Source organism: Thermobia domestica, chromosome 7 (genome assembly GCF_964235325.1).
Source record: "Thermobia domestica chromosome 7, izTheDome1.hap1.1, whole genome shotgun sequence".
Taxonomy (NCBI): domain Eukaryota; kingdom Metazoa; phylum Arthropoda; class Insecta; order Zygentoma; family Lepismatidae; genus Thermobia; species Thermobia domestica.
This window is the reverse complement of record NC_137460.1, coordinates 47,298,960-47,326,841: the sequence shown is the minus strand read 5'-3', so window position 1 is coordinate 47,326,841 and position 27,882 is coordinate 47,298,960. Positions and strand designations below refer to the sequence as shown.

Genomic DNA, 27,882 nt, shown 5'->3' with positions numbered 1-27,882 from the left:
AAAAATAACGTCACTTTATTCATCTTCAGTAATTTATTAGCGAGAGAAATTTAGTTTCAAAAGTACTAAGTGGGGAAATTCTCCTAATCCCCTCAGAATTTCGCATCCTGGTCATAATTAGAGCCCGGATTTCCATGCACATAAAAGAAAATAGATATGCATGCAAATATGCACGAAAAAGATAAAAAATATGCTCTAAAATAAGCATTAAAATTTAACATATGCACTGAAATATACGCTAAGAAAATAAAATTTCAATTTCTTACAAAAATATCTTACTTAATGACTTCTGTTGCAATCGAAAGTGAATTTAAGTAGGATTGTGAACAACAAATTCAACGCTTTTTTTTTTTTTTTTAATATTCCACATCTGCGTATATAAAGGACTTAGTTCACTTTAAATATAACTTACTTTCTTGTAATATATTCTGAAATATGTTAGTATGCAGCAATAAAATTCGTAAATAGGCAGTATCCTGCAAAGTTCACGAAATATGCATGCAAGTCGAAATTCGCTCAAAATATGCACTTATATGCGCTATCATATGCTTCTCAAACGAATTCTTACAAGTTCGTCGGAAAGATAAAAATACTTTCCATACGTTTTTGCATGTTACTATAAACATGCTTTTTGCATATAAACCCGGGCTGTAGTCATAATATATAGAAGAGGATTCAGATATGTCTAGGAAATATATGAAACTATGAATATAAACTGGGTTGAGACCTAGTAAATATTGTAGTCATGAAACGCCACTGATGAATAGTAACATAGTTGATTAATCACATAAAAAAAAATAGGTATTTTATGTTTCTAACATTTAAAACAAACTGTTTAAAAAGAAAACGTGTTTATTTTTAAAGTTAATACTTTAAGAGTCTTCATCGCGGCGAAATTAAAATACCGCTAATTTTACAGTAATTATGTGATATCTTCAAATAGATAAAAGATAATCGAAATATGGAACAATAGCGCCCTAGACAATATTATTTTACATGAGAAACCGTTATCACGACTCACTTATCTGCTTTCGATTTCGAGCCATTTTGAAAATCGGCATTTATTTTCGCGTTTCTAAACAGCTGAAAACGGAAAGCCACTAGGTAACTTGTGATAAGGATATCTCACGCAAAATAGTATTGTCTAGCGCGCTCTTGTTCCATATTTCAATTATCTCTTATCTATTTGAAGTTATCATATAATTACTGTAAAATTAGCGGTATTTTAATTTCGCCGGGATAAAGACTCTTAAGACCACATGAAGTGTTTATAAAATTTTGCAACTTGCCTGCTAGCTTTGCATAGCCTGTTTCGGTCGCAGATGTGAGTATAAGTCTTGTAGACTGGTTTGCAATATGATTCCACTTTTTTCACTGGACGAGTGACAAACTTTTCCTGCGTGCACACGTGTCGTCTGCAAAGAAAGAAAGAAAGAAAAAGCTAATTAGAAAAAAAACACTATAAAAAACATCCCTCATTAGTAGTTCTTTCGAGGGCGAAGACTCCGGAAGGATTATTTATACTTCTGAACTTTTTTTTTTTTTAATCTTTCTCTTCACTTCCTTGGTAATTAAATTCATTCATTCATAAGGCGTGTAGTATACCATTATTTATGGTTAAACATCTTTTTCGTGTGTGAGTGAGAAGAATGAGAACCGACAGATTTGACTATTTATAGTTACGGGTTTTGCTAGAATTTTTTGCCAGAACTTTAAGGGTGTCCCTTGAGGGTGTTCATAAAATTATGTCTAAATGTGACTAATAAGTAACTGATTGTGTTGTGTGTATGTATGTATATACTGTATATTGTTTCTTTGGAATAGCTCTGTCTCGTTATACGAGGTGGTATCAAAAAGTTTCAACGCTAGTTTTGTTTACAAGAAAATCCTTTATTTATCTACGTTTACACACTACAACCTTCAAAATAGCCATCTTATCAGAAATACAGCGCTTCTGCCACTGCTGGAATATGTTCTGGAAGTTTTCTTTACGAAGGGTTAAACACCTTCTGCTACTACCACTGCACCTACGCAATAGTGTCCAAACGACGACCTTTGAGCTGGATCTTCAGTTTCGGGAAGATGGTGAAGTCCACAGGAGCCAAATCTGGCAAGTAAGGTAGGTGTGAAAGTGCGATCATCTGGTGAGAAACTCACGTGTGTGGAGAGCACAGTGATAGGTTGCATTGTCCTCATGGAGCAGCCAGTTTTTCGTGATAGACAATGATACGAATGTTCGAAAAATACGATGAGCATGCATTTGGTCGACGTTGGACCTGTCTCACTTTTCTCGGTGGGGAGATAATGGATTCTTTGTTTACGATGACTGTTACTTTGCCTCAGGATCATCCAAGTTTCTTCACCTGTAATAATCCTTCGCATAAAGGACGGGTCAACCATGGCATGCTGACGAAGTTCTTGACAGACTGCAAGACTTTGTTCTTGAATCAACAGCCTGGAGACGAACTTGGCAACAACACGGTGCATATTCAAATCACACATGAGAATTACCTGCACTGTTCCGACATACCAACAATGGCAGCAATGTTGTGATTGTTCTCCGACGATTCTTATGCACAATTTGCCGAATAGTTTCAACTTTTTCGGATGTTGTGTTCGTCGAAACTCGTCGTCGTCTAGTGATGTCCTTCCGCTCTTGAAACGCGAGTGCTACTCGAAACACCTCGAACTAATCATTGCAGCATTGCCGTACACTTGCCGAATCATGTTAAGCGTTCCTGTGGCGAATTTGCCCAGTTTCGCACAGAATTTTAAGTTCGCTCGTTGTTCTAACTTGTCCATGATGAAATCGCAGACGTGGTACCGCACGTTGTGAGAATAGCACCAACTGCACAACTCCCGATGTACACAGGACTGTCTCTTGCCACACTGAACTATGAAGGTTGGTGCTCCCTGTGCATAGAGAGAGAGAGAGAGAGAGAGAGAGACCTATATATATCCTATATATATCCTTTAGACAGACATGGTGTCCAACGGCTAGGGATAAACTCGCAGAACCTCTGACCGAACTGGGACTGTTTGCCCTAGTGAGCGCTCTACCTCTGAGGTACCATACGCCTGTTTTCCCTAGAGTTCTAGCTTCCAATGCGTTTATTACAGAGATGCAAATAAACACTCGCCCGGAGCGAGTGGCTTATCGGTGCGGGCGAGTATTTAATATCATATAGTGGTGTAAGTAAATGATTTCTATTATGGGATGTCTGTTAGTAGCTTTTCTTCTTGGGCTAGTAAAATTTTGTTGGTTATTTGCAGTCCTGGCTTTATTAGGTCCAAGCCCTGAGGTGTTTTCTTCCATATGAGAATGTTTATCATGCGTTTTCTTAATAGAAGTTCGAACGTAATTTTTAAATGTTAGCTCTCTGCCAAAATTCCACTTTTTTCTTGATATATACTTCTCTATATTTTTAATTTATATACTTAAAAAATCTAATCTCCATCCTCGTTTTAGTCTTTTTCTTCCCTTCCAGACATTGACTTCCGAAAACCATGCCGTCTTGCAGTTCCTTTTTCTTTCACGTGCTACAATCAATTGTTTGTCTAGCCTCCACTTTCAGTACTGTGGTTATAATGAGACATGGCTTTACAGTTTAAGGTGGGTTCAAATTTAAGGCCCTTATACCAGGAATCGCACACGGTACTACGTGCACCAAAGACGTACACGCTAGCCACTAGACCAGCAAGGAGGTGACAATGCGGTCATTAAGTTAACAAGATTTACATCGGAGTATTAGTATAACAAAAAGGTCGGGAAAGGTTTTAGCATTTTTTTTATTTTTGAAAAAAATCAAAAGAAAACTTCTCACATTTTCGAACATTATTTCCACAAGTCTTCGGTTTGTCTACAAATTGACTGGAGGCAAACGACATCTCTTGGTGACGGGTAGGAAACAGCACAGCTAGTGACATCTAATGGCGTGATTGTGAACTATTAGTTATTAGCGTTGTTGATAAAGAGGGTCGTCTTGGGTCTACAATAAAGAATAAAAATGTCTAAATATTTTCTTGTACACTGAGAAAAAAATTGCATGTGGCGCATGTAAAATCGTATGTTACATTTTTGTAAATCCTGTAGTTTTTGGACTTAACATTCAGCAAACGTATAACTGGATACGCATGTTTTATAATACTTTCCGTATAAATGTTCCATCTATATGTATTTTCCGTATGAAACGATATAGGCGCTCAGGATCTTCATACAAATCGACGTATATAGCTAACATATAGCTGACAAAGGTAACATATATAAAGGAAGACTATTAGATATCAGACATCCTGCAACGGCTAAGAGCAGTGCCTACGTAGCATACGGATAACGTATGCTCCGTACTGATTGCTGTAGTAAGCAAGAGCACTCCGTATATTTGTACAATATACCGCTGTCCGGAAAACAGATTTTTCTCAGTGTAGATGTTTATGTAACCTAGTAACTCTTAAATATTTTGAAGTATCCACATTATTATTATTAGTCAAAGACTGATATATTTTTGCTTCATAAATAAAATTATTATGATTTTCATCGTTACATACGCTAACAACTGTAAAACGTCTATTTTAGGCAGGTATTATTAACGAGCAAGTGCTCGAATTATAGTGAAAGTTGTACTTGGTAAGAAGTGGTTTTCTTCCTCATCAGATCTTCCAAACTTGTGTATGTTCACGTTTTATTTTATTTTTTTCGTTAACCGCACGCTATCGCATTCTGGAAATATTACTTTAATAATTTGAATAACCGAGATTATGAATTAAAATATTACGTAATCAAATAGGGAAAAAACAAAAGAGATCCGTTGTATAGTAAATGCCACACGTGTCTTCATTATGTATAATTTGTATGGAAATCATGCCGTCAATTTTTAACTGAAACCAATTTGGAAGTTACGGTTACGATCCATTTCCCTTCATAACTGTGTGCAAAGGAGTGCTTTTTAAGATTCCAGTGACATCTCGTAGCTACCAAATAGCCCCGTCATTTTAAATATGATTTACTCGTGGAATTAGTGAGTATGACAGTGTCTCTCCGCCTCCGTTCGTTCTCTTGTATAATAACCATTGTACGGGAGTTGATATCTCTGATTGAGAAAGTGGATTCCGTTTTAAAATAGATGATCCAGACGTGATGCCCATATTTGAGAATGTAGATTTATTTATACATTTTTTTGTTTTTAAAGTTTTATTTCTGTAGGCGTAACATACTGTGTAATCGGAATATTGTCGAATCACGTCAGATTCAAACAAGCTTCTTTATTTATATCGGCTAAAGTCAAAACATTTGCCTGCTGCAAGTTTTACTCCATATTTTTTTTTTTTCGTAGGAAGTCCGAAAGCACGTCCCCCCTCAACAGAGCCTGTTTTCCTCAAACGATGCTGATAAGTAATATTAAATTACTAGTGAGTTTAGATTAAAACTAGGCACTATAGCCATATAGAATGGAAATAATACATTTCTTTCTACCGCTAACTTTGTCCAAATTCGTAACTGCCTGCCACGTTTTGTTAGCTTTTTCTTTTCCTACAGTCCTTAGAAGGACACCTCCATAATATGGAGAACTTTTTTTTTTTTTTTTTTGGTCTCGGTAAATATATGTAGGACTAGCAGCGTTCACCCCGCTTCGCTGCGGTCACCCCGGAACGCAATAAACTTTGTTACTTAGATAATTTTTACTTTTTCGCTTTCAAATTGCAGTAGATGTTAACATTATAGCGCCTGTCATTTATGTTAACCCGCCGAGTGACACGGTCATGCGGGTTGCATATAAATACGTTTATTTTTACCTATGATGAACTAATAACAAAGGATTTGTACGTATGGACACTTGAATGGTCAATTATCTCAAGACACTGGTAATTAAAAATTAAAGTGATATGATAAAAACCATCTAGGGTCCAAATCCTAACAACCCCCCAAAAATGAAAGAAATTGGTTCAGCCGTATTAGCGTGATGAGCGGACAAAGGATTTTGTACGTTCTCTTTTATATATATAGATATTATTATGGGAGAGAACCCCTTCCCTTTTTACGGATACGTGGACAGTCTACTTTTTACCCAATGTTTTAGTAACCGCTTCATAACGGACAGGAATTATTCTCAGGGGGGATCTAGCCCGGTTCCGGGGGACCAAGGCCCCCAGTTTTTTGAGTGACAAAAATAATTTAAGCTATTTTTTATGTATATTTTTGAAATTTATAGTAAGCTCATGATATACCTATCTTAGTCTGGGTTCTCTCAGGAATTTTTTCCTGAGATCCTGTTTTATACGGGAATCTGGGGTATTATAGGGATTTTCTTAGCACATTTGTAAATATTTTTTACCTTACTTTTTTAGACAGAAGATTGAAATTTTGTACACACATTCAGTATACCCCTTAGTATTTTTCAGTTGATTTTGAGATATGTGTATTAACACGGAGGGTCCAGAGGGGCCCAAACTTAAAAAAAGGATAAATCCCTTTTTCCCTCAAAATTTCCCGCCTTAAAGACATGATAGTGAAATGTGAACGGTGCCGTTTGAAAGACTGATCTATTCTGAAGAGAATGAGGTACAAAACATGACCCTAGGATGTCTCAGGATTTTTTTTTATTACACCGGGTCTTTTGGGGTCATCTGGGGCATTGTGGGGATGTTCTTAGCTCATTGATAAATATTTTTTTTTTCCGCTCTTACTGTTCAAGATAGAAGCTTGAAAGTTTGTACACATTTTGTACACCCCTTAGTATTTTTCAGTTGATTTTTAGATCTGAGCGTTAACACAGGGAGGTCTAGATGGTCCCAAACTTAGGAAAAAAGAATTTTTCGCAAAAAATCCCTATTTTCACTCAAAATTTCTTGCCTCAGGGACATAATAGGGAAATGTGTATGATACCGTTTGGAAGGTTGTTCTGTTCTGAAGAGACCGAGGTACGAGGCTGGGATAAATAGGGATGATGCTGTAGCTGCTTGACTGAAAGTCTATAATTAACCTTTAAAAAAATTAAAAGGGTTAATGTCAGTGGCGGATCTAGAAGGCAAAAACTGGCGGGAGCCAAAACCCAAACTATGATAGGTAAATTATGCGTTTACTATAAACTTTCAAAAGTATATAAATAATATCTTAAATTATTTTTATCAATCAAAAACTGGAGGAGGGGGGTGCTAGGCCCTCCCGACCCCGGGCTAAATCCACCATTGGTTAATGTATCCTAAATAGGAGCTGAAAGCACAAAGTTATATATAATATAAGACATAATAGTATGCCTTATTATTCAAGTGTCTGGATAACGACATAGTCAATTACCTCTGGTAGAAGTGCTTGTCTTAGTAACTGGTGGAAAAATTTCGCAGAGTTTGATCCTCAGAATTAAATCACATTCATATATATTTTAACATGTTGCTTTTAAGATTTAAGATACCACCTCCTACAAGTTACTTCAGCAACGTTTTATACACTTACTATGTGCACAAGATTTATCTTCAATCATGAATTTTATTTTATATACACACACAGAATCAAGCTAATCCCGTTCTGTATCACATTAATATTCAGTCCATCACGTCACCACCCACTTATTTAACTCCTCCCATTTATATGTAAGTATTTATGAATATGTAAGTGATATTCATAATGTCACTTCTGTGAGAGATCCAGTTCTTTCTTAATCCATACCAGGTGGGTGTTTGATATAATAGAACAGATACTGAGAACACAGTAACCACCTGCAAAGACACGTCGATCTGATTTCGTGCTGAGACTAGAACACATCTGTAGTTCATCAGTAGATTCTTCATTTTGTTACAAACTAGAAACAAAAATTTATACAGTTAAATGACATATTTATAGCTATTTTATTCCGGGACGTAAAGTAGTCAATATTAAAACTTTCTATTTTTATTAGTTTCGAGTGTTATTAGGAGAGAATAAAGTATGGTAATCATGAAAAAAAAAAAAAAATCGAATTCAAGACTTTAAGCCAACGTTTCTCAATCGCTGTGTCGCGACACATTGGCACTGGGTCGCGAAACATTCGTCGCAAATACATGTCAGGTGTGTCGCGAGATGTTTAATGTCTTCTAAGATCTTCCTCAAAGAAATTATCCTTAGAAGAAAATAAAAATTTATCGCCAGTTAATTTGATTTCACACTTATCGCCCAAGTTTAAAGCTGGGAAGTTTGTTTTTAACACTGTTCATTTTTCTTTGGAAAGAAACACTGGACTCATCAAGAGTTTGTCTGTCCATCAAGAGTTCATCCATGCATACAATGCTTTGCAAACATCGCCGGGGGCAAATATCTCACTAGTTTTAAGTTTGATGTCTTGTTATATTTTTGATGATAATATTTCTTTCTTATATTCCTGCTTAAGAGTTATAAGTTTCTTTTATGTCAGTATGTTTATATTCAAGAGTCTTACGTGATTTGCTTGTGAGATTTTGTATATCATAATCGTTACATAATAAAAAGAAATATATGTATTTTTATGTGTTTGCTTTGTTGCATCTAGGGAAAAAATCGCATGCAGGGGTGTCGCGAAAGATTGAAACGCACTTTGATATGCCCAAGAGGAAAAAAAGTTGAGAAACGCTGCTTTAACCTATTTTCATGGTTTACAGTCCTGTCATGGCCCCCACCCTTTAAAAAAATTCTGGATATCTGTCTGTTCGACCGTTTTGATGTTATGTGTACTCGCCTTGACAATATACCATTCAATATAACTAAACAACCCTATTAGCAGAGACAACTTGCAAACCGCTTGCTGTAAGTTTGAATTGCAAGTCGGCCAAACTTGCATCCAGCGTGATTGGAAAACGTGCAAGTATGCCGCAAGCTGGATTCCAGTAACGAAGTTACATGGGAGCAGCCTTGCATTCAAGCTTGACGCAAGCGTTTTACAAGTCAAGTCAAGTTAATAACTATGAACGGTCAGTGATACCATGACGCTCTGCGAAGAGTCTAAAGCATCACTTGCAAGTACAACAAAAGGCAGATTGTATGAAAGCATGCGTTTCAAGTGCAAGCGTAGAATTCAAAAGCCCAGCACGCGCCAACTAGTTGAAAGACTTCTTGCTACTAGGGAAAATTTTAAACTTAGGGTTTTCATAAGATTATTCACGTTGTTCTTTCGAGTTTCCTTCCCATCTCCCAAAATAAAAGGGTAGGTATAGTTTACTGAATGATGAACATAAATATTTAAAAAAAAAATATGAATAGACTTCTAAAAAGAGCACTAAAACAGTATCTAATAATGGCGCTTTAAAAAGCTGAAATAATGCTAATAAAGCGTTTAAAACCAAGAAATAATTTTTATCTCTCTCTCTCTCTCTCTCTCTCTCTCTCTCTCTCTCTCTGTGATCAAAAGTATCCGGACACCTGGCTGAAAATAAATTACAAGTTCGTGGCGCCCTCTATCGGTACTGCTGGAATTCAATATGGTGTTGGCCCACCCTTAGCTTGATGATAGCTTCCATTCTCGCAGGCATACTTTCATTCAGGTGCTGGAAGGTTTGGGAAACGGCAGCCCATTCTTCACAGAGTGCTGAACTGAGGAGAGGTATCGATGTAGTAGGTGAGACCTGGCAGGAAGTCGGCGTTCCACAACATCCCAAAGGTGTCTATAGGATTCAAGTCAGGACTCTGTGCAGGCCAGTCCATTACAGGGATGTTATGGTCGTGTAACCACTCCGCCACAGGCCGTGCAGTATGAATAGGTGCTGGATCGTGTTGAAAGATGCAATCGCCATCCCCGCATTGCTCTTCAACAGTGGGAAGCAAGAAGGTGCTTAAAACATCAATGTAGGCCTGCGCTGTGATAGTGCCACGGAAAACAACAAGGGGTGAAAGCCCTCTCCAAGAAAAACACGACCACACCATAACACCACCACCTCCGAATTTTACTGTTGGCACTACTCACCCTGCCATCGGATCGCCACATTGGGTACCGTGATTCGTCACTCTACACAACGTTTTCCCACTGTTCAATCGTCCAATGTTTACGCTCCTTACACCAAGCGAGGCGTCGTTTGGCATTTACCTTGGCTTATGAGCAGCCTCTCGACCATGAAATCCAAGTTTTCTCACCTCACGCCTAACTGTCATATTACTTGGAGTGGATCCTGATGCAGTTTGGAATTCTTGTGTGATGGTCTGGATAGATGTCTGCCTATTACACTTTACGACCCTCTTCGACTGTTGGCGATCTCTGTCAGTCAACACACGAGGTCAGCCTGTACGTTTTTGTGCTATACGTGTCGCTTCACGTTTCCACTTCACTATCACATCAGACACAGTGGACGTAGGGATGTTTAGGAGTGTGGAAATTTCGCGTACAGACTTCAGACACAAGTGACACCCAATCAGCAGACCACGTTCGAAGTCCGTGAGTTCCACGGAGCGCCCTATTCTGCTTTCTCAAGATGTCCAATGAATATTGAGGTCGCTGATAATGAGTACCTGGCAGTAGGTGGCAGTACAATGCACCTAATATGAAAAACGTATGTTTTTGGGGATGTCCGGATACTTTTGATCACATAGTATTATATATATATATATATATATATATATATATATATATATATATATATATATATATATATATATATATATATAAATTATGCCAAGCTGAAAAAATAATACCTATAGTTCAGTTACAAACTAAACCAACTTTTCTTATCAGCGGTAAAAACTGCGACCAAGGCATTAGAGCCACTCTCGGATTCTCTATGAGACAAATATTGCCCCAGTTACAAAGGTTTGAACTTTACCATTGTCACCAGGAAGTGAAAGAAATTTGACCTCTTTTTCCTTTGAATAATGCCACCGGCTAGTCTTGACCTTGAAGAAAAAAGTTGGTTTTATTTTTGTATAAACAATAATATAAAATTATTTCCATGGCAATTTTTTGAGGCATTAATTTGTCTGATTTAGTATGGCTTCAATTTTTTATATAGATAATAGTAATTAAAATTATTTTTTTGCTCTTAAATAATAGAAAATGGTTGATATTATTATCTAATCTATAGTTTTCAGAGTTGCTGAGACAGACAGTGACTCTCCCGATGCATTTAAGTCCAAAGTCATGCCCAATCGACTTGGGGTGAGGGTGGAAAGGGGGTTACATTTTTTATATCATTACATTTTCATTGAAATGTATATTCTACACGTGTTCCTGTTTATAAACAAAAATCACATGCACCTTACGATGGAGTACTAGACCTTACATTGGAGTACTATGTCTTACATTGGAGTACTAGAAGTTGCAGACGACGAAGACTACAACGACACCACGGATCACATGACAACGAGGAAACAGCAGCGCCACCACTTCACCTGGAGCGCTATATAACAAGAGAATTCCATGGAGAGCTTCCAGTCTGGAATTGGTCAAATCCCCTTTCTCGGCTTGCAGTGGCTACCCTAACCCAAACCTTAGCTTGCAGTGGAACTAACGGTTCCTTCTCCTCCTGGCTTGCAGTGGAGTCTTATGGGGGAACTTTATCTCTCTTTCTGCTTGCCGTGGAGCAGCGAGTGTTCTACACCACCTCACGTAGTTCGCTACTGATGGATCTTTCCCAAGATCGTCTGGTTGAAGAGACTCTATACCTACCTTATATTACAGGAATTTACATCATTGTGCTATACTTATACTGTTTATTGTGGAATTTATAATAAAAACCGGTAGTGACAAACTATTCCGGACTTTAATTTGCTGTACCAAAGCTCTACCTACCCTTATACAAGGAGAATGTTATAATATCCTAAGGATGGAAGAAGAGGACTCGAATATTCTCCACTTACTTATTCTCCATGTGCGAAGAACGGGAATTTATCTAGTATAGTGTATAAGAGATTAGTAACGCTTATCCCATTAATATTATAAACTTATTCTTATTTGCTTGATCTACATGAATATATCTTATTTTTTAAAAAGGAACAACTAGACCTAAGAAGTATAATAAATCATGTTAATCCATTTACCAAGCGTAGTTTAAAGTTTCTAAGAGTGATTACAGCAAAGAGAGTATACTATATCCTCCCTCCTTTATATAAGAGTGTGTGTGTGTGGTCCTTCTCCAAGAAGGGCTAAACGCTGTTCAAAAGGTGTTATTCTTGTATTAAAGCCCATTAGTCTTTCTGCTGAATGGTTGACACTTTGACCCCTTTAGAGGGCCCCAAACGACTTCTTAAATAGAAAGGTAACAAAACGTGTGTTGCTTTACACCTGTGTTTTGCGGGTGTGTTTATATATGTAAGAGAACACAGTGATAGTTAAAGATTCTGTGGGTGGGCTTTTGGATCATAATGGAGGAAGTACACTTTTAAGAGTAAAAACACGGAATGAACAACGTGTAAGCAGAACGGGAAGAGAATACATTATGGCACTGGGTCTTAAGTACCTTGGGTACCATTCCTTCAGGGAAATTGTAAATGTATCCACCCACGGATAGAATGTTAACGCTTAAACTCATTATCGTGCTTGCAAAATTACAATATCTGAAGAAAAAAAAGACCCTGTAGGTATATTTCGTTTATTTCTAAGTGTATAATACGGTGATTATACTCTCCATGGGAAAACCATTATTAAAGATTTTTTTTTCTCTGTCTCAAGTTACAGATGTGAATATGCATTTTTCAATGCTAATATTAAATCTCAGTGCTTGTAAAGGGGGACTCTTCCATTGGTTTCTTACTTGTTAGATTTTCAAGCTTAGAAATATAATATTGTTGGATAGTTTTGTTTTTAATAAGTATTGGGAATCTTACAAAACGCCTGTTTATATGTCCGTCTGTCGAGTTATGTATCAGAGGAAATATACAAAAATGTGTCACAATAATTTGAAAATGAAATGAAAGGAAATCTTTGAGTTTTACGTCCCACGGTTATGCCGGTTAGGCTAAAGGAGACGGTGATAATGAGAGATGAGTGAAATGGTGGAATGAAGAAAATGGGAGAACTCCGAGAAAACCCACGAGCACGGTGTTTGTCCACCACAAAAGTCCACACGGCGCGGACTGCGATCGAACCAGGGACCCCAAGCACCGGAGGTGAACGCTCTACCACTGAGCCACCAGCGCTAGGGATGAGCACAAGACGAGTCGAGACAGGATTTTCCTGACAAAATTCGAGTCGAGACACGGCTCTTCCAATAGAGAAATATACATTTTTTCGAGTCGAGACATCACTTTTACAGCACATTTTCGAGACGAGACAGCCACAAATCTTCTCTCGTGCGCATCCCTACACCGCGCCCCTACTGGGACCTATCGTAGTCCGGTCAAGAGGTCACTGAGGAACTGGTATATTAACTACCTAAATATTCATGTTTAAAAGTGCTCCAGTACTTGCACACCAATTTTTAGAGAGGTAGGCAGAGAGTGGTCAAGTACACCCAAACAGCCGCTCTAAAAATGATTGTGGAAGTACCAGAGGTTCTGAAAAATGGATATTTCAATACTTCACATACTAGTTTCTCAATGATGTCTTGACCCGATTATAGTCTTGATCGGTCCTATAGTAGTGGAACTATGGACCTTTAAAGCTCTTTTTTTTTTTTTTTTTAACATTTTCGGCACCCTATAACCACGAAACTATGCTCTTCCAACCACAGGTCCATATAAACTTTTTTCTTATTTTGATGTGAGGAAAATATTGTGACAAATTATTGCAATACTTTATATAGAGAAGAGCTTTTTTTTTTTTTTTTTTTTGCAATCGATTCACGACCCAAGAAAGCTCCACCTCCTCTCTTAACCCTCCATTCAAACCGGAAGTGATATAAGTCACATATTTCCGGTTTCAACGTTGATCATATAGAACAGAATCTCTTAATGAATAACGAGAAGCAGTTTTTTCGGAATCAATTTAGCGTCTCAACGTTAGTTTACACTTCCGCCCTTAACTTTTTACTAAAACCGGAAGTGGTAGAAGTGTAATACCACTTCCGATTTCAATAATAATTTCTATAGAGCAAAAGCTGCAACAGACAGCGAGAAATTGGCTTTGTGATGCGGGTTCAGTGTCACAGCCAAAAAGAAGTTTGGTTTCGACCTTTATCCCTTTATTTAACCCGGAAGTGGTACAGCTCTACGACTTCCGTTTTCAGATTGACCACCATAGTGAAAAAAATAGTATTAGATAGCGAGAAACACTGAAAAAATCCGTTACCCTGGCAAAGGTATACCGTACAAATATACGGAATCCTTATGTTTACTACGGAAATCTGTACGGAGCAGAGTTGGCGTGGGTCAATGAAAACTTGACCCACGACCCACTGACCAACCAACCACCGTGACCCACTCTGACCCACGACCCACCACCCACCGTGACCCACTCTGACCCACCACCCACGGTAACCCACTCTGACCCACCACCCACCATGAACCACTCTCATCCACTGTGACCTATTCTGACTCACCAAAATCCATCGTCATCAACTCTGAACACGACCCACGGCCTCTTCTGTACTGACTAAAGAGTTTACACTTGTAATAAAATAAGACTGTGAAATTGTCACTAATCGGAGTTTGAATTTCTAGTCAATCGCTCAAGCACCACTCTGTTACAATAACGGTGGATCTGACCTTTATGATATAAAATGGTAAAGTGTTTGTCAGTGAGGAAATTGAAACAGTTCGAGGTGGGGGAAATTAGTGTGTGCCTAAAATATACTTGTACTAAGAGAGTATTCTTCCAAGTGTTACTTTCTGAACGCATTCCAAAAGAAACTTCTATTCGTAGGAAAATATTCCTGTACAATATGAAAAAGGTTATGGTTTCTCAATTCACAGTATTTCTCTCACAAAGTACTTGAAAAATCAGTTTTTCATAGTGTATAAAGGTGCTCGGGTACCCTATGTGAGAGCATCTTCATAAACTATGCTCATAATTGTAGTTTGTGTAATCACTAAAACACCACGTTAAATTTAAGTTACAAATATGCATAATCGCAATTATTATGAATATTTATTCAAAGTAGTTTATCAAAAGCAAAGAAGAGACTTACTAAAAAAAAATAGGTACAAAGGTGAATAACACAAATAAGCCATTAGTAATACAAGTATACATTTTCTATAACTCGTAATTTTCCACCTTAAAACAAACCTGAAATCGAGTGTATTTCCTGTTGGTAACTTTTACGTGGTAAACCATCCGCAGCGGAATGATGCCCATCCTTCAGCCAAGAAATAACTAGCTCGTCTACTTTGAGCTTGTCTAGTGGTGGGCCATTAACATTGATGAACAACAAGTTAGACAATGCTTGAGCACTTAGTCTATTTCTAATATCAGTCATCTGTAAATTCATAAGGGGAAATCCCCGTTCGCACTCTGTCATGGAAACTGACAATATTTCTACCCGATTTCTGCAACTCCTCATCGACAATCTGCTTGTTAGACTTAAGTCTGATAACGATTTTTCTTGGTCAGTTTTGAAATGCTCAGCAAGAAGTATCATCTCTCTATCACCATACAACATCTTATCCATATCGACCATGTCAGTTGGCAATGTCGACTCATGGAGAACAGAAACTTCATCTACCACGCCTTCGATAGAGAATCTTGTCAATAAATTATCAATTAAAGCCTGATAAACTAATGATTTCTTATTTGTTTATAAATTTAATTTTTGTAATTACACATGAAGGTTTGATGCAATTACCAAGTTCCCTCCCCCGTCTAGAAAGCGAAAGGGAACGAGGTTCCTGGAAAGTGTTCAGAGGTGAATGGAAATTTCCCTCCTTCTTCCTCTTCAATTACCACACTGCTGTTTGCCATGTGCCAAATTACGATGAATTTCAATTAAATTATCGTAGTATAATTATTTCCTTGTTGAATTATCAATACTTTTCAGTGGAAAAAAGGATGAAATTTGAAAGTTCCAAATCAAGGTAAGTAGATCAACGTAAAGGGAAAAAAGTGTAAAATTTTCCATATAATTATGCGTACAATCCAAACTTAAAATTTCCGTGTAATTAAGCTTACAGTAGAAATTTTATGCCTATTTTAGTCACAAGTTTTTGGGTTGATTGTCCTGTGCTGTAAGCGTTCCATATAATAAACATAAGCTTCAGCAATTATTATAGTAGAAAGCAATGGATATATGAAGCCAAGCACTGTATATTTTTGTTTCTGATTTTTTTCTTAAATAACATCGATCATTTTCGATCATTTTTACAAACCAACTCACTACGAATTTTCCATATATAGAAAGTGCCCACCCCCCACATAAAGGAAAATTAAAAAAAATGCTAGTACACATTCTGTTTATTTTCAATAAAGAGTTAATACACTGAATTTTAGCTCCGTAAGTTTAAAGGCTTGCGAGATACTCATTTTTTTTTCGCAAGAATTCGAATCCTCACTACCTCCTTAGGATATTATGTATTATAATGAAAGCAATATAGAAATAACATCCCAGTTTGGATTAAGGCCTAACTATATACCAAAAGTAATTTCATTTGACTTTGCAATTTGACCATGATGATCAGACACACATAGTTACATTCAATTTTTTATATAATAATTTATATATTACAGTGATTCAAAAATGTATTTTTTCCAGTAGTTAGTTCCTCTAAAAACTCACAGATCTTGAAAGCCAAGTAGTAGTATAAGTCCTATTGCTATTATTACAATTAAAAATATCAATATCCAAAAGTGCCTGAAGTTCTTTTTTCACTTGGTTAGATATACTCACCTCAGGTAAGTAGACAGAAACAAGTGGAAAAGGAAGGGAAATGAAGGTGTTGAAAGTAAAACGAAAACAAATTTACCAGTCTTCAGAAGATACTGTCTACCATGCAGTGAGCAGAGACACCATGCAGTGAGTGTCGGTAGATCATACTGAGTCGGTGGGTCGCAGTGGGTCATGAGGGGTGGTGGGTCGCAGTGGGTCATGGTGGGTGGTGGGTCACAGTGGGTCACGGTGGGTGGTGGGTCACGGTGGGTGGTGGGTCGCAGTGGGTCACAGTGGGTCACATGTTGTTGACCCACGACCCACTGACCCACCCAGAAAACTTGACCCACTTGACCCACTGACCCACCAACCCACTGACCCACTCCATCTCTGGTACGGAGCACACGTTATCCATATGCAACATACGTACTGCATTGTTTTTTCTTCAGATGTTACATCATGCTGTTGTAGAATGTCTGTTTTTTAACAGTTTTCCGTATATTACATACAGATGTGATCAGAAAAATGGAAACACCTGTAGTTGGCAACACGTCAGATGTATGGGTTGGCAGTGGTGTCGTGGCGCCCGCAGCGCCGGACCGCTGCTGGTGGTGTGTTAGGTCGGTCTCCATACTACGTCAGGCGTAGTGGAACAGCAGTGTCCAGTGGCTGCAGCAGACGGAGGTAGTGTAAAATGGGAGACCTCTCAGATTTTCAAAGAGGGGAAATTGTTCGTGCGTGGTTATGTGGAGTGAGTGTGACGGCAGTGGCTACTGTGTTAGATGCGTCGCGTGGGACAGTGTCGAAAGTAATGACGGCCTACACAACAGACGGGAAAACCACATCGGGGAAGCGGAACAGTGGACGAAAGAAAATCATGAGGGACAGGTCACGCCGGGTATTAAAGCGCATTGTCACGCAGAACCGTCGTGTCACTGCGGAGCAAGTGACGGAGGAACTCAATCAGCACCTCCCTCACCCTGTTTCGACAATCACAGTCCGCCGCGAATTACATGACATGAACTTACGGGGTCGTGTTGCACGGGCCAAACCGCTCATCAGGGACCATAAAGCTTTCGCACGCCGCAAATGGTGCCGCGACCATGCAACTTGGACCGTTGAGGACTGGAAAGGTGTGATATGGTCGGATGAGTCATCCTTCACCCTATTCTTAACCACGGGCCGTGTTTATGCGTGGAGAACGCCCAAAGAAGCTTATGATCTGCAGTGTCTCCGCCCAACTGTGAAACATGGCGGCGGCTCGGTGATGCTGTGGGCCGCCATATCATGATTTTCATTGGGTCCTGTGGTCACACTTAGCGGAAGAATCACTGCCAACGATTATGTCGCAATTTTAGGAGACCACTTGCATCCTATGGTCCGGATGTTGTTTCCGGACAATGACGCCATCTTCCAGGATGATAATGCACCCATTCACACAGCTGGCGTTGTTGCAGCGCGGTTTGAGGAACATCGGGATGAAGTTCAACACCTCCCCTGGCCCGCCCAATCCCCAGATCTCAACATAATTGAACATCTGTGGTCCGTCTTGGAAACACGACTCCGGCGACGATTTCCACCTCCATCCTCTCTCACAGAACTAGCCGATGCCCTGCACGAGGAATGGTGTAAAATTCCACTTGCTACCATTCACGACCTCTATGCCTCCATCCCACGTCGCATCAAGGCTGTTCTGAAGGCGAAAGGTGGCCCGACACCATATTAATCTGGTAAGTTGCAATTTCGTTCAGGTGTTTCCATTTTTCTGATCACCATCTGTACGTATACGTATGTTAGATACGTCAGCTATATGTTACATACACCCATCTGTATGTGAGATCCTGATCGCCTATATACAGTTCTTTCGTTCGTATAGATAGTGCGATTGTTCGGAACACTTATACGGAAAATACGTATAAAATATATTTTTTCAGTTATACGTTTGCTGTACATTAAGACTAAAAACTACAGGATTTACACGTGTAACCTACGTTTTTACGTACGCTACATACTTTTTTCCTCAGTGCAGTTTTTATACGGACTCAGATTGAAAAAACGGGTTCCATCTCCGATCTTTTCCAGAGGTCCCTCGTGGCTAAACGATTAAAGCACGCATATTTGACATAAGAGAACGGGTTCGATTCCCGACTGGAATTCATGTGGTTCGAATGTTAAGGTGTAGGTCTACATCTCATATAGCCTTGCTGGTCAAAGGAGTGCTAAAATCAAATCAATTGATCAATCCTAGCTTATTCCTCTACTTCAACTGAAAGTGGTAAAAGCTCATTATCTCTTTCGGTGGGTTCCAAACAGTGACGTACGCAGAGAGTGGGTCCAGATCCCCAGCCGAAATTCCAGATTTTCCGTCCAATTTTAGGACTAATTTTACAAATTTAAATATAGTTTATCCTTATATTGAATTGGGACTCTCCCGAAGAGCTTTGGACCTTCACCTCGAAATAAGTTCCTGCGTACGTCTCTGGTTCCAGTATAAGTTTCCATAGAAAGAATACGGTATACAAGGTTGATAAACGGTCTTTTGGTATTCCTCAATGGTTCCTCAACGGTTCCTAATATTAGAATAATCAATCTCAACTTGTATTCTATTAAAATCAATTTCCGATAGATACTAGTACAATTTCCGATAACTTAGTAATGTTAGAACTAAAGTAAAAACCTAAAGTTCACTTTTCGTTTTTTAATTTTAGGTGACTTACGAAGAGATACGTGGCTTATAATAACACAGCCACACACACACACACACGCACACACACACAATTAAATTTACGTGCACCGGACCCCAGAGTATGGGGTCAATGTAATTTATTAAGCAGAATCCAAATTTCGAAACCCCAAAACAATCGAAAGTGTCAATTTTTTTATGGACAAAAAAACTTTAGTAAATTTTGGTGCGTAAGACAGCACATACGTTTTTCGCCCATAAAACAAAATTGACACTGTCAATCGTCCTGGGTTTTCGAAATTTGTATTCTGTATATCAAAATAAGATCGAATCTATACCCGAGGTACACTGCACAGAACTTTTTTTTTTTTTTTTTTTTTTTTTTTATGGCTGTGCTACGCGTATTCTCCCTATCTAAAATCGCTAGATTTTCTCGCCTATATATACAAAAAATTAACACGATCGATCGTCCTGGGGTTTCGAAATTTCGATTCTGCGTATCAAAATACATCGAATCTATACACTTGGAACCAGTGTATATAACTTTTATTTTTTTTATTTATTTTTTTTTGTGTGTGTGTGTGTGTAATTTTACAATCAAAGAATAAAGTGAAAAATAAAAGGATTAGATGTCAAACTGTTAGATAATACTTCTTTTACATTTTTAATTTCACGCAATTTATTTCGAGAATTACGAGACAAAAAGGAGACGAGATCGAAATTTGACTTTCGAGAAAGAGACGAGATCGAGATTTGGTTTTCTAGAACAAGATATGCAACTGTTGATCGAGACGTCAATTCTCGATTGGAGACGAGATCGGAACGAGATTGAGTATTGACTTTTTTAGAAAGAGACGAGATCGAGATTTGGTTTTCTAGATCGAGGTCAAGACAACCAACTATTGATCGAGAGAAGACCGAGATATCAATTTTCGACTAGAGACGAGGCCGAGATTTGACTTTCGAGAAAGAGACGAGATCGATATTTGTCTTCTACGTAGACCGAGATCAACACAACCAACTATTGATCGAGAGAAGACCGAGAGGTCAATTTTCGACTCGAGACGAGACTGAAACAGACCACCATTTATCGACCAAGACGAGATCGAGACAGTATGCAATTGCGTCTCCTCTCGTCGTGATATCACTCATATTGAGGACAGGTGTTCTTTTATCGTATTATAGACTTTTGTTCTTTAGATATCAATTATTACCAGCTCCAGTTTTAGGAGAGATATAAGGCAGAAATAGCATATTTTCTTTGAAGAAATGAAATCTTTTAAGTTTTAGGTCCCACGGTTATGCCGGCTAGGTTAAAGGAGACGGTGATGATGAGAAATGAATGAAATAATGGAATGAAGAAAGTGGGAGGAAACGGGAGAACCGCGAGAATACCCACGCACACAATGTTTGTCCACCACAAAGTTCACTTGGGATGAGGTGGGATTGAACCAAGGCTTCATGTACCAGAAGTAAACGCTCTACCACTGAGCCATCGAGGCCACCGTACGCTATATCCACATACACTCACATACAAACTATATTTAGCTAACTTTTACCGTTTTTGCTCTGCGACAATCTAAATTGAAGGCTAGGTTCTGAGGGCAAAGCCGAATTGTTTTACAATAAAATACGACTAAAAATTTAGTTATTATTATTATAGACCAATATTTAGTTGAAGGTAGCCAGCCTTTCTTTCCTTTTTTTGTTACAACTTTGCTAATTTCTGTTAATATTAGGTTAGATTAGTTTAGGTTAAGTTAGAACTAACTAGCATTATTGTATTAATATTCCCTTATGTACGCTGAAGATAAATAGATACAGTCAATACAGTATTTCGCATTTCTCATTCCTAACGTACTAACTAACTCTATGGCCTATGGAACCCGAAGTTTCAATGCTGCGTTCACAAAAGCTCTCCACTGACTTCTATACTTAGCCAACTGGATCCAGTTTCTACTTTGTATTCCTATTTCTGCGAGATCCATCTTAATATTGTTCTCCCATCTGCGCATAGGTCTTCCTAGTGGGCGTTTTCCGATCGGATTTCTTAAACTTTAAACTTTGAAAGCGTTCCTACTTTATTTCATTGAGGCAACATGACCTGCCCACCTGAGCCTACTAGATTTGATGACCCTAACAATGTTTGGTAAATTATAAATATATATAAAGCATATAAATTATGGAGTTCCTCGTTATGAAGTTTCCGTCATTCCCGATTGCCGTTTCTCTTGGGTCCGAATGTTCGTCTTAGTATCTTGTTCTCAAATACTTTCAGTCTGCGTTCTTCTCTCAGAGTAAGCGACCATGTTTCGCAGCTATAGAGAACAATAGGCATGATTATCGTTTTCGTGTATTTGAAGCTTCACATTTCTCGACGAGAAAATATTTTGAACTGAATAATAACACAACTCCTTGGTTTTTAAATTTCTTCGTGAATATGTAGCCTTCAGCTACAGTTAAGGTAATATATACAGGTAATGTATACAGTTAAGGTAATATAAAATTTACAGTCCGAGTAAATTTTTGATCGTACTGTATATTATTAGATTTTGCTATATAATTTTCGGTTTACGTATTAAATCCGTTTGTTTCTTGTCCAAATCACAATTAACCTAGAAGCTTCAAAATAATTAGAAAAATATATTTCGGGAAATAATTTCTTTATTTATATATTATTTCATCGTAAATTTCTGTATATGGGCACCTCAATTGGATGATTATTGAAATTATACATTTTTATTTCAATGTAAATCATAGGTCAGCAATTGGGTAGAGTTCTCTGAATTTGTCCACCAATCCAATATTTGGCAGAATATTTTAGACTCCCTTCGTCCCTCTGAGATGCGCATAGCCTGCTAAAATCTGGTTTGATCCAGTTTTTACCATTTTTTATTCACTTTATATTTTCCGCCGCAAAAATCCCCTTGCTGTTTTGGAAACTATATTCTACTCCAGTGTTCTGGCGCGATTTACCTCGTCTTTGATTTGGTAGCAGCCGTCGAGTAAACCATGTAGATCGCAGCAACGCAGTAAAATTCATTAAAAGGACCAGATTTTGTGAAATAAACAGGTAAAATTAGTTGCAGTTAAGAAATAAGCAATTCGGAAGCTGATGGGTCCTGAAACATTGAGCTTATATCTGAAAACAGACAGAAACAGTAAAATATGGAATTCTATTTGGGAATACAGATAGCTATGAACCGGATTCATAGTGAAGTGCATCAATTTTCCGGTTTTTAAGTGATCTTTTAAACAAAGTTTAAAGATTAGTGTTTTTCCTAATAATTTCCTTTACCCTCAAAATTTCAGTTAGGTTTCGGTAGCCTGTCCAATACAGTTTGTGTATATATTATAGTATATGTGATTTTTTTTAACATGGCGGTATACGCATGTAGGTTATTTAGTAGTCAAGTTAGGTTTTATTATGTCAGTGTAAAACTTCAATAGGGACTCCTATTTTACTCTTAAATTGACAACTTGCAACGCATCATGGGTTAAATAGTTTCGTAAAGGTACCTTTCCCTTCAGTAAAGGGATCTTTCTCTTAATAGTTTCAATATGTCCCTCTGGGGCTATAAATAATAACTTACAAGCAACGTACAGAACGAGGCAGGATCAGATTTGGCTCAAACTTCGCCCAGAGGACACATAATAAAAAAGAAGAAAAAATGCCAAATTTTAGCTGCCCATATCCAGAAACACCGGAGATATGCTTCGTAACATAACGCACCACGTGACAATATGATATAAGGTAAACGTCGCAAGATATCTATTTATGTCGAAAACGGATAGGATGGGCAGCACCAAAATGAAATCAAGATATTTGATATGGTATAACACTGACTTGGCAGCCATCTTGAATACCGCGATCTTGGATATAGCGTAAGGTATTGAAATGAGAAGCAGGATGTGTGATATATCAATGAAAGGTAAAATGCAAAAGGAAAACCAATGATGTAACCGCGAAAAACATATGTGTAATTGTGTGGACGGGACGACGTGTGGAAGACTCGGCCAAAACAAACGTGTATTCGAAGGACACAGTAATAGGGCAAGACTCCCACGACAATGATACGAGACAAATAACTGCAAGTGTCTGTGCATGAAAGTCCATCCGCCTTGACAGATTATGCCTTTCGATGATATTGGGATTCGGTTTTGGACAGTGAAAACCACAGTTACAACCCGCGATACGAGCGCTCGTTTGCAGACAACATAAACTACAAGGGACTATCTCTTATGGAACAGTAATTCGGCAGCTTGCTCCAGAGTGTAGAAGATATCATCTTGGATTGGTGATCAAAAGCACAACCTACCTGGGATTGAAGCCCACTCCTAGACAACGTTTTGTACGTTTCTTGTTAAATTTTCTTGCTGTTTGGTGTGAACAAAGGACATTTCGGCCCACATATGTTTAAACAACACTATCTGAAGCAAAGTGTGTACGAATGAGAAAGCCCAGCCATGTTCTAGCTTACATTTCTTTACGAATGTTTCCTTTTCTTTGCGCGGTTTACTACACTGTTTCGCGACAGTCCCAAGCAATCACAATATCAGGGAAAGGCAGCATTCTGCATTGACTCGATGAATTCCATGAGTTGTTGCAGTCTCCCACTAGAAGGCTAGTTTATCACACAATGAAACGACTCGAATTGTATCTACTGGTTTCACTTGCACATATGGAAAGAAGTGAACGTGACAGCAGGGGCCGGCCAGTGAAAAGTGATAGTGTGTTTGTGGCATACGCAAGCCAAAATGCGCAATATTCTATGTACTGAATGTGTCAGCAGTATCGTTCATCTACAAACACCAATGTAGAGCTGCAATGGCGAACCCTCTTAATCTGGTGTTACTGATGCAAAGTGTACTTCCAAAACAAGTATACGTTCAATCGACGGACGACAAGCAACTGAACACATGTTGGAGATTTTGAACAACCACGATGTAACAAATGTGAATGTGGATGAGACTCTCAAAACAAATAGACACATTTCGAGTCGTTTCATGTTGTGGTAAACTAACCTTCTAGTGGGAGACTGCAACAACTTATGAAACTCATCGAGTCAATACAGAACGCTGCCTTTCCCTGATATTGTGACAGTTTGGAACCGTCGCGAAATAGTGTAGTAAACCGCGCAAAGAAAAGTAAACATTCGTAAAGAAATGTAAGCTAGAACATGGCTGGGCTTTCTCATCCGTACACACTTTGCTTCAGATAGTGTTGTTTAAACATATGTGAGCCGAAACGCCCTTTGTTTACACGAAACAGCAAGAAACTTGAACAAAAAACATACAAAACGTTGTCCAGGAGTGGGCTTCAATCCCAGGTAGGTCGTGCTTTCGATCACCAATCCAAGATGATATTTCCTACACTCCGGAGCGAGCTGCCGAATGGCTGTTCCATAAGAGATAATCCTTTGTAGTTTAGGTAGTCGCCAAACGAGCGCTAGTATCGCGGTTTGTAACTGGTTTTCACTGTCCAAAACCGAATCCCAATATCCTCGAAAAGCATAATCTGTCAAGGCGGATGCACTTTCATGCACAGACACTGTTGCAGTTACTTGTCGCGTACAATTGTCGTGGGTGTGTCCTTCGATAACACGTTTGTTTTACCCGAGTCTTCCACACTTCGTCCCGTCCACACAATTGCACATATGTTTTTCGCGGTTATATCATTGGTTTTCCTTTTGCATTTTACCTTACATCGATATATCACACATCCTGCTTTTCATTTCAATACCTTACGCTATATCCAAGATCGCGGTATTCAAGATGGCTGCCAAGTCAGTGTTATACCATATCAAATATCTTAATATCATTTTGGTGCTGCCTATCCTTTTCGTTTTCGACATAAATGAGTATACCTTGCGACGTTTACCTTATATCATATTGTCGCGTGGTGCGTTATGTTGCGGAGCATATCTCCGGTGTTTCTGGATATGGGCAGCTAAAATTTGGCATTTTTTCTTCTTTTTTATTATGTGTCTTCTGGGCGAAGTTTGAGTCGGATCTGGTCCTGTCTTGTTCTGTACGTTGCTTGTTAGCATGATAATTGCAACAAATGGGTTAGTTTGAGTGCAAGGGCCACCTTGCCGGGACTATTCCCTTCCCTTTAATAGCATCAGAGCCGGTTAAAAATGTGGTGATGTTAGTGATTTGTTTAGTCTAGATATGTAGAATTTAAATTTCTGTAGTGATATGTATTAGTAGGCCTATGTGTAGTTTTGGCTTTTGTGATGTAGCATGTATATGTGCATTGATGTATGAAAGTGTTATTAACCAGTTTAAGGACAGTGTATTGTTGATTCGTAACTATTCATCTCTTCTGGCCTAACGTAATAAGTAAATTCGTCCGCAATGCAAATATATAGGGATTCTGTATCGTTTTTCATAATATACAACTTGTAGTTAGTTTTTAATAGAGTACAAAGCACGTTTTGCCAGTACAAAGTTCATTGTCATCTTGTAGCGCCCTCTAATCGCCAGTGAACAGTCACGTATCGCGAGCCGTTTGTTTATGAACATAGTTAAGACGATTAGTAAAATTAAAATTGCTTATTTTTCGTCAATATTTGAAATTATATGGTAGCCAGAGTAATTAGTAATATGTAATTAGATCAATAAAGTACCTTACTAGTTGCCTTATACTTTCAATATTATCCGTTCTGTAGTGAAATAATGAAATAATAAACGAAAGTAAACTTAATCACAAGCCGGTATACATGAAGCTATTCCATCGCCAGATCATAGTTTCAATTTTTTTCCCCTTTATTCGCTTTCAGTAATTAATCTCACTGTTGATGTCTTAATACAAGCACATTTATCAAAGAGTACAGTAAATAATACTGAATTTTTTTTTTTTGCGTATATACGATCTTTAAGCTGTGAAGTGTTAATATAGTGTGGCTTGTATTGGAAGAGTTGAGTCTTGGTTCATGCGAGTTCTCATGTATCGGTCGGTGCGCGATAATTTCTGTAGTGGCATGTAGATTATATTACTGCTTTGAACAGTCTTGGGTATAATTAAGGAATAGATTGTCTAAAATGAATCTATGATATAAAATGTGAATGAATACAAGTGAGTAATAATAATAATTGTATATATAATTAATATAATGAGTGTAATTACATAATAGGAGCGTAATTACATAAATACATATATGCAAGCCCAGTTTAGTCTTTTGCCACTATCTAATGTTATGATTGTTTATATATGACAATGAATGTTTCGAGCAGTGACCTCTACATCGGAATTTCGCATAAGAATGAGTGTTGCGTGGAAATGACCGACTATGTATCCACTTCGTAGCTTGACGATAAACCGTAATCGTGCGCATTCACTGCCTATCTGGTCTGACGATGTGAGTGGTGTTTATGTAGTAAATGTTTTTGAATAATTTAAAAGTAACTATAGAACAGTATAGATGTTTCCGCAATTGGTGCAGTTCAAGTAGACACGTCCAGTTTTATATTCGCAATAGTACTTGATTGCTCTGAGCTTTTTTTTCCAACGTCACTCTACTAAGCTGAGTTCATCACTGTTCGTAGAGATGATTGTATGAGTAAGACTAAATAGCATAGTAGATTTATTACAATAGAATCTCATTATCCCGTACCATACTCCGATGTCTTCTCCCCCTTTTTTCTTTTCCTTTATTGTATAACTATTTTGGAACCAGGAATCCAAGGATAGCGACCTTACGGAATTGGGAGCTCTAGCAAGAATTTGGCAAACAACTTGCTAATATAAAATCATTTTTTTTAAAAATTTTAGCAAACCCCAGATAAGATTTTCTTTGTTTCATCGACTTCTACGCTATTTTCCATACTTTAATCTGAATTCTTTTCAGTTTTTCTGAGGGGTAAGATATTTCTTTGTATTAGAAATATCTAAATTAAGAGACCACGCCTCCTTTCCGGTAGTTACGGAGCCTCCAATGGCGTAACCGGATACAGCGTGTAGTGGGATTTCCATAAAGCCCTTGTCTTTGTAAAAATTTCATTCTGGGCACAGACTCGTTTCGCACTTGGAGATACATATCTCAGGCCAGGCATTTAGTAGACCAGCTTTTTAGGCATATCAAAATATATTTTTGGCTGTGAAGAAGACGGATTGTCACATTTTTAAATTCGACCAGTTTTCTTTGTAGTATTTAGTGTTCTATTTTATTTTCTCCTTTGGAGTTCCTCTGTTCTCTTCTCTAGCTATCTTTCTGATTCTCTTCTCTAAGAATTTTTAACGTCTCCGTTTTAATGTGTCAACTCACAAAACCATTTAATATATTTTATTTGAACTTGAATATTCAATTGAGGTATTGCAAGAGTTATTCACTTTCGTAAGGATATCAGGGTACCGTTTCCATCGCAATTCGACCTGCTGCGAGCGATCGTCCAGTATACGATTTAACTTTGTTTCCATTTCCTGTACCATCTTCCGATTGAAGTTTATCTTTGTAACATTCATCGTTTCTATTCTTGTTTCGGTACAGTGCCATAGAGATGAATTTTCGTGTAAATGTTTGGGCCCATAA

General features: G+C 38.1%; 1 protein-coding gene across 1 annotated transcript in view; it reads right to left on the bottom strand.

Annotated features, from left to right (window-relative positions):
• The window catches only part of LOC145689173 (uncharacterized), a 124,767-nt gene that overhangs the window by 38,293 nt on the left and 58,592 nt on the right, over positions 1-27,882 (bottom strand). The window contains exon 2 of the mRNA XM_081763304.1: positions 1,290-1,415. Coding sequence (XP_081619430.1) covers positions 1,290-1,415 — 126 coding nt within the window. The remainder of the gene's footprint in view (positions 1-1,289; positions 1,416-27,882) is intronic.